Raw genomic sequence first — 13,279 nt, 5'->3', positions numbered from 1 at the left:
CTTTAGTGTCTTCTCCAAGTGCCCATCGACTTATTATAATCCTTTGTTGGAGTACCAACGGCCAAGATTAAAACTTAATCAAGGGCTGGGATCATCTTGAAGTCGATCCGTGTGAGTTTCTAGACTATTCTCACCTTGACTTAATTAATTCTAATTAATTTAAAAGTTTTCCTAAGTTTAGACTTAAGAAACATTAAAAAATAGGTTAATAATCTAATTAAGTCATCTCTAGGTGGAATTTCCATAAACAGTTTATGGGTTTTGGAGATCTCATGCGTTCTAGCCTTTCCACCAAATTTTGTGGCTAGAACACATCTGATGCTACAGTAACTAACACTCCCTCTTAGTGAGGACTGTGATCTAGAGCTGCACAACCTACCACAACACTCTGTCTCTGTACCACCCTCTGTCAAGTTGTTGGGTATTGTGACTGCTTGCCATTGCCCACCAACTACTGCGCAACTCTAATGCTACATCTGTGTTGTTGATGACACTGCTGCCAACTCTGCATCTGCATTGCAACTCCCTCTCATTTGTTGTTGTTGCAACTACAACGACTGCAACTGAGAAGCATTTGAAATACTTAATCATCTATATCTACTACATCTGTCTCTTGAGTCTTGGCTACTACTAACCTCTGCACTGTCACTGAAGAATTTGTGTTGCTGCTAACTCAGCACTGAGCCACCTGCTTTGCTACCACCTGTTAATTTATTAAACTAGGGTCAAATTCCACCTTGGACAACTCATATGACGAAGATAATGATTGCATTGAATTCCTCTTTTTGAGAGGGCCAAAATCGACCTAAAGATCACCTCATATGGACAAGCAAAAGTTGGTTTTTGGATTTATGTACCCACACATATACATTTGGTCAGGTCGACCTCACACACATGTACATTTGGACAGGTCGGCCTCAACATCAAATGGACCCCCATGGAAGCCTATAAATACAAGAGACCTCAAGCTCATTTGGACATCATCATCAAGCATCTTCTTCTCTTCTTCGATTGTTTGGTTCGCACAGGACTGATGGAGGAAGTTCGCACAAGGTCCAAAATTATAGGTTTGAGGCTTGCACGTGTTTAGGGTTTCTGTTTTCCGATCGCACGCTTGCTACGAGTCAGATCCGACTACAATCGCATGCTCGTAGTGCTTCAGAGAGCGACTGAGAAGCCACAATCCCTCGCATAACATCTTGAAGGGTGCGACCAAGGCTCTGAGATAGTTCTGGGTAGATCCGACCACAGTCGCTTGCTTACAGTGCTTTAGAGAGCGACCAGGAAGTCATAATCGCTCGCTCACAGTGTCTCAGGGAGCGACCAGGAAGACACAGTTGCTCACAGAATAACTTGATGAGTGTGACTAGGGTTTTGAGCTAGGGTTTGACAGTTGACTGCAGATGTGTGAAGGCTGGAAGGTTTCTCTCTTTTGTGTGAAAAATTCTAGATAAAAGTCCAAGTGCAATGACTGATATTATTTATTCTACTTATTAATTCAAAAATAAGTTATTCACAGTGTTTCTACGGCAAATATTGAAATAAATTCTATTGCGGCCTTCACAATTAAAATACTGCGGAAAGTAAATGTAAGGAAAAATACTAGCACAAGTACAATCACAATGACACAGTTATTTTTGGACAATTTTCCCCAGAAAAACCCAATGCAGGAAAATCGGTGCAGCAGGTGAGGGTTTCTTTATTAATTTTCAACAAAAATCTCATGTACAAGATACAACTAGCAGAATAGAAGAGAATTCTCTATGAGAAATTTACTGACAGTTCTCTCGCACTTCCCACCGAGAATGCGATCCAGGAGAGGACCTGCTAACCCCTTTGCGTCTCACTGCATCAGCTTCTGCGTGAGGACTGGGTAGACCGAGCGTCAGCCTCTACGCTGTCTCTCTGCATCACAACTTCTACGTTGACCCTTCTTTGCTCTGCGCCTTCTGCTCTTGCACTCCCGACTGATGCTGCTACCCTCTCTCTCCTCCTCACCTGCAACTCTCCCTTTGAATCGATTTCCTCTTGCCGGACTTCGACCAATGAGAAAATCGATTTTACTCGGGTAACTGAGTATCTGCCCTGGTGTATTTTCCAAATGCCCATCGAAGTCCTTCTTATAATCTTCCAGTTGAGAACCAACAACCCAGATTAAATCCTAATCAATGGCTTAGATTATTTGGACTCAATCTTCGTCTTCTAGAAGTTTCACCCATAGTTAGATTAATACCCTTTAATTATTTTAATTTCCTAAGTTTAGACTTAGGGTCCCATTAAAAATAATTAATTATTTTAATAAAACTGTCTCCTGGTGGAATTTCCCAAAACGATTTCTAGGTATTGTGTAATACATGTGTCCAAGCCTCCCTGCAAATTTTGAGACTTAGAGCACATCCGATGCTACTAGAAATCAACAATCCCTCTTAGCGAGGGATGTGCTATAGCAATGCACCTTGCTGAAGCATCACCCTATTTTGTAACATCTCCCTCTGCGCTGCTGACGTCTGACATCACTACCCACAAATGTTGCATCTGTACTGCGGCTGACTCTGCCACTGCCAACACTGCATCTATACTGCAACTTTCTGCCACTATAACTGAGAAACCATTTGTTTCTGCTACTGAAACGGATTCTCTACCATACCCATCTGCTCCCTGAACTGGATGAACTTAGCTCTTCCTAGAGCTTTTGTGAGTACATCTGCTACCTGATTTCCTCTGGAGACATATTGCAACTGTATTGCCCCACGCTTAACACAGTGTCTGATAAAGTGACATTGGATATCAATGTGTTTCAACCAATCATGGAATACTGGATTCTCAGAGAGTTTAATACAACTCTAATTATCACAGAAAATATTGGTCACCTCCATCCTTTTCCTGAACAAACTCACAAGTAGTTTTCTAAGCCATATAGCTTCACACGTCGTTGTGCTGGCCACCATATATTTTGCTTGTGCTGAGCTTAGAGTTATTGACTTCTGCTTCCTGCTGCACCAAGAGATCATTCCTGATCCAACACTGAAGCAATACCTGTAGGTACTTTTCCGGTCTACTGAACTACTTGCCCAATCTGGATCTGTGAATCCATTCAATCCTATGTCATCTTCTCGGGTGTATTTCAAGTTTCAACCCATATTCGACTATTCAACACACATCTAAGAATGTGCCTGGTCGCTGCCCAATGCACCCTTTTCAGTTCCTCCATGAACTGACTAAGGGTGTTGACAACAAAGCAAATGTCTGGCCTAGTGTTGACTAGATACATGAGCGACCCAATGAGTTGTCTGCACAAGGTGGGGTCCACCTCCTTGTCTCCTAATGCATCTATTTTCCTCCATTTGGTGATCATGGGCGTAGCCATGGGTCGACAATCTTGCATTCTGAATCTCTTCAAAATCTCTGTAGTGTATCTTCCTTTTCCAAGGAAGATCTCCCCATCCTTCTGCCATACCTCCAACCCTAGAAAATAATGCATCAACCCCATAACCTTCATGTCAAATTTTGCTTCAAGATTCTTCTTGCAGTCCTTTATAAACCTAGATGACCCTGTTAGAAACAAGTCATCCACATATAATACTAGAATAAGTGGCTCATTCTCCACCATTGGATAGTAAAAATTGAGATCAACATCACTCTTGGCGAATCCCAACTGCTGCAAGTAACTATCAATCCTACCATACCATGCTCTGGGTGCCTACTTGAGCCCATATAGGGCTTTCTTTAACCTACATACATGAGTTCTCTTCTCATGAGTTTCGAAGCCTTCCCACTGTTCTATATAAACCTCTTCTTCTATCACCCCATTCAAGAATGTTGTCTTGACATCCATCTGGTGAATCTCCCATCCCATTTGAGCTACTAGGGATATAACATATCTGATAGAGGTATATCTGGCTATTGTGGCGAAGGTCTCTTTATAGTTTATTCTTTCTTTTTGTGCGTACCCCTTTGCTAGGAACCTAGCCTTGTACTTCTCTATACTGCCATCTACAGCACACTTGATCTTGTAGATCCATCTTGATCCTACAACTAATCTATCCTCTGGCCTAGGTACCACTTCCCAGAGATCATTCGTCATGATAGAACTATACTCTTCTACCATGGCATCCACCCATACTTGGTGTTGTACGACTTCCTGAAAGCTAGAGCGTTCTTCAACCTGTGCTACCAAGGCTTGGTACCTGTCAGGTTGTCTAAGTTGCCTCTTCTCGGTTCTCGGAGCTCCGACAAACTCCTCTGCATCAGTCAATGTCTGTCGTACTTCTCTACTGGTTCTGCCACTGGTGGTGGGGGGCTCGATCAAATCCCCCTCTTGTTCCTCTTGTTCCTCTTGTTCCACCTACTGAGAACTACTTGGATTTCCTTCTTCTGAGGAAATACTGGTACTGGTCACTGTGCTAGTTCCAGGTGTCTGTGCTCTTACTTATCCTCATGGCTGCCCTTGCTACTGTTGGACTGAACGAACATTTACTAACTGATCTTTCGCTGGCATTTCTCGAGATTTCCTGAAAGCTCTATCCTCCATGAACTTTGCATCCCGTCTTACTACAATCTTCTTGCTGCTAGGAATGTAGATTCTGTATGCCTTCGAGGTCTCGCTATATCCTACGAGGTACCCCTTTTCTGTAGTCTGATCCAGTTTACTATGCTTCTCGTCTGGAATGTGACAATATGCCACACTTCCGAATATTCTGAGATGACTGACTTCCGACTTCTTCCCTATGAAGACACCTTCAGGCGTTTTCTTCCCCAAAGCTCTGTGAGGAGTTCTATTCTGGATATACACTGCTGTGTTGCAAGCTTCTGCCCATAAGAATCTAGGCAAATCCTGATCATACAACATAGCCTTTGTTGCCCCAACAATAGTTCTATTCTTACGCTCTGCTACTCCATTCTGCTCCAGATTATATGGAGTTGTCCATTCTCTTTTGATGCCCTCTTTTGCGCAAAAATATGTGAAGTCTTTGTCTGTATATTCTCCACCATTATCTGAACACAATACCTTTATCTTTTTCCCTGTCATGTTCTCAACGAGAGCCTTAAACTCTCTGAACCGATTAAAGACCTCATCCCTTGTCTTTAAGAAATAAATCCATGTTTTTCTAGAGTGATCATCAATAAAGGTGTCGAAGTTTGGACCACATATATCTAAGTGTATTAATCCCAATACACCCTCTGCTCTATTTTTACTCCTGGAAAAAGCTACTTTAGCGTACTTCCCTAGTACACATCCTCTGCATATATCATCATGCTTAATACTAAGAACTGGAACTCCTGTAATAGTCTCTCTGAGCATCCTTAGTGCTCCATGGTGTAAATGTCCCATTCGCCTGTGCCATAGCTCATTCAGTTCCTTTTCACCATTAAGATTGTTGCCTATTAGTGCCATTGGAGACTCGAGCTGCAACCTATACAGTCTATTGCTTCGAGCTCCAATTTGTCTCTTCTTCTTCCAGCTTGGATGTTTGACATATACTTTCTTTCCAATGAAGTATACATCATATCCCTTGTCCTGTAACTGGGACACTGAAATCAGATTCATTCCTAACCAGAGCACATGCAAAACATTAGTGGCTTAGATGTTGGTTCTTGTTTGTGTTTGAAAGGCTATGGTGCCTCTCCCTATTGGAGTACACTTCGTTTTGTTTCCCATAGTAATCTGAAAGTCCATTTTCTCTTCTTGATAGCTCAAGAAATATTCTCGTACTCCAGTCATATACGTTGAAGCCCCACTATTAATGTACCAAACATCTGTTGATGCTAAACTTGCCAAGCATTCAAATTCTTCTTCTAATCTAGAAGATAATCCAGAGACATCTTGATTTTCCATCCTTCTTTGAGCTATTTTCCAATCGATTTCTAACACTTTTCTACCCCAGAAACTACTACAAAATATCTACATCCCAGCTGAAGATCTGCTTTGCAAGGAAAAAATACACTGCTCCCTTCTGCCTTTGGTAAGCTTCAATATGGAGATCGAATTTCTCAGTTGACTCACTCAGAGAAATCAATTTCTCCTCAAAACTTCGTCCTCCTTGCCTTCGAACTGCGCTTCCTCTGGGGTTTCGAATTGTTGCCTCTGCAATGATTTTGAAATCCTTTTCTTCTTTGCTTCTGAGTTCTTCTGCTTACGATCTGTGCTCTGATACCATGTGAAAATTTCTAGATAGAAACCCAACTGTAGCAACTGATATTATTTGTTCTACTTATTAATTCAGAAATAAGTTATTCACAGTGTTTCCACGACAAATATCGAAATAAATTCTACTGCAGCCTTCACAATTAAAATATTACAGAAAGTAAATGCAAGGAAAAATACTAGCACAAGTACAATCACAATGACATAGTTATTTTTGGACAATTTTCCCTGGAAAAACCCAATGTGGGAAAATCAGTGCACTAGATGAGGGCTTCTTTATTAATCTTCAGCGAAAATCTCACTTACAAGATACAACCAACATAATAGAAGAGAAGTCTCTTTGAGAAATTCACTGACAATTCTCTCACACTTCCCTGCGAGATTCTAATCTAGGATAGGACCTGTTGCCCCCTCTGCATCTCACTGCGTCAGCTTTTGTGTGAGTACTGCGCAATCCCAGCATCAACCTCTATGCTTTCCCTTTGCATCACAACTTTTGCTCTGTCCCTTCTCTGCTCTGTGTCTTCTGCTCTGCCCACTCAAAAACAACGTTCCTTACCTCTTTTTTGCCAGATGCGCATTGCCTTGGGCCTCTAGCAAGGTACTTGTCCTACCTTCCTACTCTTGGTCACCCTGAAACAAGCCCTAAAACAACCCTCTTTCTCCCACGCAGGACTGCCTCTACTTGTTGTGGCTAATGTGTGTGTTGCACAAATGGATTAGGGTTGTCTTCTTCACAAATATGACTGCGTCCTAGATCTAGGTGTGTAGAGCTGCTAGGGCATCATCTAGGGTTGCGTTTAGGGCATCCTCTAAGACAACGTTTATCCCTTAGAGATTCTTCTTTCCACTAAAACCCAAAACAAGTGGAGAAGAAGAAATCTCAAGAGAGTTGTGCGTGTAAATGACTTGCAAAGCACTTGTACTTATACCAAAACGTGGAGCACAAGTGGGGGCAGTTTAGTTGCTGGCCGACCTTGACGAATTGTCCCATAACACAAATAAATTCATATCTCCATGAATACTTATCAGAATCGGATGATGTTTAGATCAATCCTACACTTCTCGATGAGAGGAGTCCAAGAAAAATATCAATTGCCATAAATAAGATTACCCACATGGATTTTGACCATAGTTGCCAATTTTAACAGGAAACATTAAAAAATGGGTTAATAATCTAATTAAGTCATCTCTAGGTGGAATTTTCAGAAATGATTTTTGGGTTTTGGAGATCTCATGCATTCTAGCCTTTCCACCAAATTTTGTGGCTAGAACACATCCGATGCTACAAAGACTAACAAGAAAGTGTCGGTTTTGGAGTTGGATCAGTGTCGGGTGAGACAAAATTTGTCTCACTAATTTTTGTGGCCAGTTTCTCCTGTAGAGGATTGTCAGTTTTGGGCATCCAATTGCACTCAGAATTTTTCACTGCTGCATAATAATAAAACCCTCAACTGCTGCACCGGTTTTCCCACATTGGGTTTTTCCGGGGATATTTGTCCAAAAATAATTGTGCCATTTTTATGTGTGTGTGCCAGTGTTTTCTCAGTTTCCAATTTATTTTCCGCAGTGTTTTATATGTGACAAAATTGCAGTGTGATTAATTTGATATTACTCAAAAAATTAATAAACTGATTAATCAGTTAGGAGAATTAATTCTAGTTGCTGCATTTCAAGGAATTTTCACAACACTGCCTTAGAATCACCATGTTGTTCACGATTTGAATATTACACTGCAAATATCTGTTTTATGATAAGATCTGTTCATTTTAATATTTTTGTCATGTTTGGTGGGAAGAGAGTGTTAGATAAAGGTTATCCTCTTATCAAAGATGCTAAAGAGTTAGAGGCCACAACATATTCTGGTTTCATCTCTATCCCACTGGTGCTAAGGAAGAGGATATGATTCACCTTTTTATATAACTTTCAGCCTTTGTTTTAGCTTTGTAAGTATTTTTTTGTTAATATAAGACATATTTTCCAATTGAAAAAATTAAATTAATTTAAAGAGTAAAAGATTATAATGCTTCATTATAACCTTTTACGTTGTGACCCGTCAATGTGTATATATACCATCATGAAGTCTATTATAAATCATTATTCAATACATTAAATAAATTGAAGACATCCTTGTCTTAAGTTCACAATAGCACCATTTGTGCTTATCATAAAAATAGGGGGTGATGATCATGGATTTATGTTATTCTTGTGCTGATTTAAAAACTTACGTCATAAATCTGCAGTTTAGCTTTGCTGATTTGAAGGAAACAACAAAGTTTATAATAGGTTTGAGGCACCTTTGCTCAAGAATTTAAGGTCAAGCTTCAAGACCCTTCAAGGAGACCCCCTTTGAGTTTGCATGAACCAACCCAGACGTGAGAGAAAGTGCGTTTGGTGACAGGACACACCCCCTAGTGGCTATCTGGACACTTAATATCACATTGTCCAAGGGTATTTCCAGGCAATAACAGGTCTTATAGACTTACGGTTCTTGATTTATCCACTTTTATTGCATTGTCAGATAGCTATAGATGAGTGTATGTTTAAGCTGAGTCTGGATGTTCATACCTGTTTGGAAGGATTAGAAATGGTCCAATAGAAAGCCTTGCTTACCAAGCTAAGGATCTCTATAATAACATCCATTCTACTTGTTTGATGGAAGTTCATCATCATAAGAAGTGGAATTTCCAAGATCACAAAATAAAAGCTAGATTGAGAGGTGGATCAAACCACCCAGAAATCCCATTAGTCTTTTAAGACTTTGAGTACTTGGGTGATTTGGTCCGACTCCTTCATGTAGGTGCAAAGGGCCAACCAGGTCATAGGAGGCTTAGAAAATGTTGTATTGCTTGTCAACTCTTGAAATAGTTAAGAATGCAATGTAGAATTGCAAAGTTGCCAAGATGTTCTGAGTTTGGGCTGTTTTTGTTGTCTATAAACAAAACAAAAAAGAAAAGAAACAGCGGAGCAGATAACCATTGACATGTTGAACAAGCGTATACATAACTCTAACAACATTGATGGAGAGTTTTACTGAATTTTCTATATAAGTTTAATACAAGATTGACCTGCATTATTTCCAAATAGGTGTGCAATAACTTCTTTCAAACCATGGAAGACAGAAAGTCTCAGGTATCTCCCGCTTCACTTGACTCCTTACATTCAACAAAGAATTGTAGGCTTTCACACTTTTACCTGTGTTCCACATTGGCTATGTAATGAAGCAAAAGCTATATTTAAAAGAACAAAGTAACAAATGTCATGTTCACATGTTAACAGAAAGAGATGAAACTTTCCCTTTTCTACTTTTGCTCAAAAGGCATTGACCCAAATCTGGAAAGTGTAATGAAGTTAATTTTGCCTTAAAAGAGAAAAAGAAAAAATGTATTTTCTTCATATAGAACTAGAGCACTAAACATGGAAAATGCACTTTGTATACACCTCCAGTATCCCAGAACTTAGTAGGCAACAGATAGCCTGCAAAGATTAGAAGCCCCTTTTAGTTACCTCACACTCTTCTGCACTGTAAAAGACCTATTCAGTTGGAATCCCGTAATTCACTATTAGCTCCATATTTCATCCAATCAGGGATTCTCATTCTTAACCCCACACAAAATTGGCCAAAACCGGAAAAGGGAGGAAATCGAAGATATTTATAACACTGGTCTTTGTTGCTTAATAAATATTTCATATTCATAGGATACGTGTCATAACCAAAATAAAATAATCAATTTTGAAAAGACCATTACAATTTCGTATAGCAGACAAGACCAGGCGTTCTGAAAAGATAAACTGAAAGTAAACTAGATACCTGGAACTCGCCAATGCCCGGATACCTCCATCCATGTCTTTCTGGATATGAGGGGTATTTTAACTCTCCAGAAGCACCAAGTCCAATCTCTATCTCAGAGATGGCGCCATCCACAAAAAGGTCATCAAATTCCATTCGAAAGCTTCTCATATAGTCGAAATAAACCTATAAAAGAAAGGTGACAAAATAAACCTTCCTGTGAAATTAAGATGACACATCATTGAATGTTAAAGGCAATAATCTAAACTCATTAAGAACATCGTCAAAGTATTTCCGCAATATTTAAGAGAGCATGCTTCGCTCATTGACTATTTCTAGATACTGGGCTTTCGAAAGCTGCCAATGAAAGACAGTGGCTTAGCATTGGCTAGCTTATTGCTAGGCCTTTACTGGCATTTGTGCATTTAATAGATATGTAGTGAAAATGGCATGAAGCTTATAATTTAGAGAGAGGTGTGTAATGTTTGAATAATACATTCTTTGGCTCTCATAATCGGATAGAGGTTACGTCCATGGTTGCAATGGGTAATTTTTAAAGGAAATGGAGAAATAGAAGAATAGAGAAACTCGGGGAAGACTCCAATAAACTAAGAAATAATCGATTTTCTGTTTTAAGTACTTTTCTGACTCGTTTCGTGTATCCTTGGGCACAGCAATATTATTGAACGGTTAAGAATTAAAACAATTTTATAAAACTTGTTCAAATGAAAAATGCCGACACTTCGACAATACCTCAACAGCTGTTCGACCTTTCAAGACTCGTTCTTTGTCAATACCCCAAGTGAGGCATTCCGTGTTACGTCTGCCCTCATGATCTGTGAAAAATATATCTGGATTGTCTTTCCCTATCTCCTGTATCCATTTGGGTAGAGGGATGTTCACATCATCCCCAGCAGTTCCTCCATATTCATGAAATGACATGACCACCTGTTGACAAAACGATGGGGAGCAAGAGTGTCAGTGGACACTATAGCCGTAGTCTAACTCATCTAGGTCTGGGCCCTTTTTCGAGCATATCAATTTTACAGGAAATTGAGCTGTGAAATCAGCATAATTCCAGTGCTTTCAAGGCTGTTCAGGCCAATGAATCATTCAAAAATATATTTTAAACAACAAAAAAGCCACAATCTCCCCCAAAAATTTGTATTTTAAACAACAAAAAAGCCAAAAACATAATTAAAAAAAAAAAAATTAAACTGTGCCAATATTATATGGCCACGTTCATTTAAATTATGCAAATTAACAAATACTGAAAGATGTAATAGAAAAACTGAAGAATGTGTACCATGTGTAATTGAAGCTTTGAATTGCTTCCATGACAGATTTCGTATAAAGACTAGCTAAGATGCACGTGAGAACGCATTATCCAATGTCAACAATAAAAGAGCCAATTGGAGAAAATTTATATCACAAATAAATATTGACATGTTCCTATAAGACAAATCAGAAAGTATGACCTCATGCATGAGATTGAACTTTGGATCGGTTAAATACAATAACTGAAAGATTCCACTCTGCAAGAAGCAATACCCTAGTCTCAGCTTTGAATTCTAATTTTACGAGGAATAGAATACGAGATAAATACTTAAAATCAAACATTTATTCCAGATGGCAATTTAAATCCCTTTCAAGGTTGCATGCACCATTACCCCTTAAAGCTATACATTTTGAATGTCTTAACCTTAGTATCCTACAAGTGATTCCTCAGCCATATGTTCAGTTTCAATACACCACGAAATTTCATTCAAATATCATTTTATCTTCAAAAACATCATGAATGTCAACTAGCAAAATCTAGCCAAACTGTGATAGAGATTAAGGATTGCAACAAAGTTCCCAGTGATATTGTACCACGTAACTTATACCTTAACTGAGTTCTTCAATGGGGTGTCTCCCCCTTTTGGTTAGGTGACTGAGGCTGACACAGCCTATAAAATGAGCTAGAACTCCTAAAACCCTTTCATATTATGAGCAAAGATTTGATGAGTTACATTGTAAAAAGTGTGCTAGTATGTTTAAAATTATGATCACAAGTAGAGGGGGTTTGGAGGCAAGGTACCTTGTGGTAATGTTAAGTTCGATAATTGTACCTGATTGTTTTGATTTGATTTGTTTCCCTTAAAGCAATGCTATGTGATGTTTGAGGTGATGAATGTGCATGACAGGGTTCCTTGACTAACCGCTAAGACTTAGGGGCATGGTACACCATGCATTGGGACAAAAGGCAATGATTAGTAAGATTTTGAGCGAAGGTAACCTAGAAGGCTTGGAATATAGATGCTAGTATGTTTAAAATTATGATCACAAGTAGAGAGGGTTTGGAGGCAAGGTACCTCGTGGTAATGTTAAGTTCGATAATTGTACCTGATTCATTTGATTTGAGATCACATTGTATCACACATAGCAAGCTACGTAACAGCCAAGGAGATGTGGGATACACTTTCCATGCTATACCAAGGCACTTCCAAGCAACGGAAGATATACTTGGAGGAAACCCTGAGATGCACCAAGATGCAAAAAGGGGAACGCATAGCCCCTACCTCACAAGGATTCACGAGATCCGGGATCAGCTCTCAGTTGTTGGAACAGCACCTCAAGCCACGAAGCTAGTAGGATTGGCACTCAACAGTGTCTCCGAGGAGTGGCAGGTATTCGTCCAAAGTATTTTGGGCAGAGAAACCTTGCCAAGGTGGGACAGGATGTGGGCCGATTTGCAGAAGGAGGAGTTGAGGCGAGACTTGGTGAAGAGCTCCATCAGTGGCAGTAACAACGGATTGAAGCAGGTGAAGGAGGATGAGAATGTGGCCCTCACACGAAGGGTCCCAGTCAGGGACAAGGGGAGCATGGGAGAAAGAAGAAGGACCTGTCGAAGGTCAAGTGTTTCAGATGTGGTGAGCTTGGCCACTACAACACCCAGTGTCCTCTCAAGAAGAAGGACCTTAAGAAGGTCAAGTGTTTCAGATGTGGTGAGCTTGGTCACTACAACACCCAGTGTCCTCTCAAGAAGAAGGACAAGGAGGAGGAGAAGGACCAGCAAGCATCATCATCAGAGATTGATAGGTTTTCCTCCAGGCAGGAGGAAGACTTCACCATGTTTGCTGACATACCCCCAGGATTAAAGTGAGGTGACTTGGTATTGTCAATGTTTTAAAACTCTGACTCGGACTTCGACTCGGCCGAGGGTCGACTCCGACTCCGACTCCGACTCAGTATCGACTCAGTCGGCTTGATTTCAATGACTCGGTCATTGTAAAAAATACATTAAATATTTATTTTTTTATAAAAAAAACATAATTTTAAAGATTTTCATTCATGTTTCCAAA

General features: G+C 39.9%; 1 protein-coding gene across 5 annotated transcripts in view; it reads right to left on the bottom strand.

The window, feature by feature from the left end:
- Window positions 1-13,279, bottom strand: part of LOC149255275 (beta-amylase 2, chloroplastic-like) — a 322,686-nt gene that overhangs the window by 101,783 nt on the left and 207,624 nt on the right. For all 5 annotated transcript variants that reach the window (XR_016267215.1, XR_016267216.1, XM_089460447.1 and 2 more), the window contains 2 exons: window positions 10,689-10,883; window positions 9,957-10,121 (listed from right to left, as the gene is read on the bottom strand). Coding sequence is in view for 3 of the 5 variants with exons in the window: in XM_089460447.1 (XP_089316573.1) it covers window positions 9,957-10,121; window positions 10,689-10,883 (360 nt within the window). In the remaining 2 variants the exon portion in view is untranslated. The remainder of the gene's footprint in view (window positions 1-9,956; window positions 10,122-10,688; window positions 10,884-13,279) is intronic.

This window comes from Pinus tabuliformis, chromosome 7 (assembly GCF_031772625.1).
Source record: "Pinus tabuliformis cultivar Carrire ecotype Pingquan chromosome 7, CPIR1, whole genome shotgun sequence".
Lineage (NCBI taxonomy): Eukaryota > Viridiplantae > Streptophyta > Pinopsida > Pinales > Pinaceae > Pinus > Pinus tabuliformis.
The sequence above is the reverse complement of the archived record's forward strand: the minus strand, read 5'-3'. Positions and strand labels throughout refer to the sequence as shown.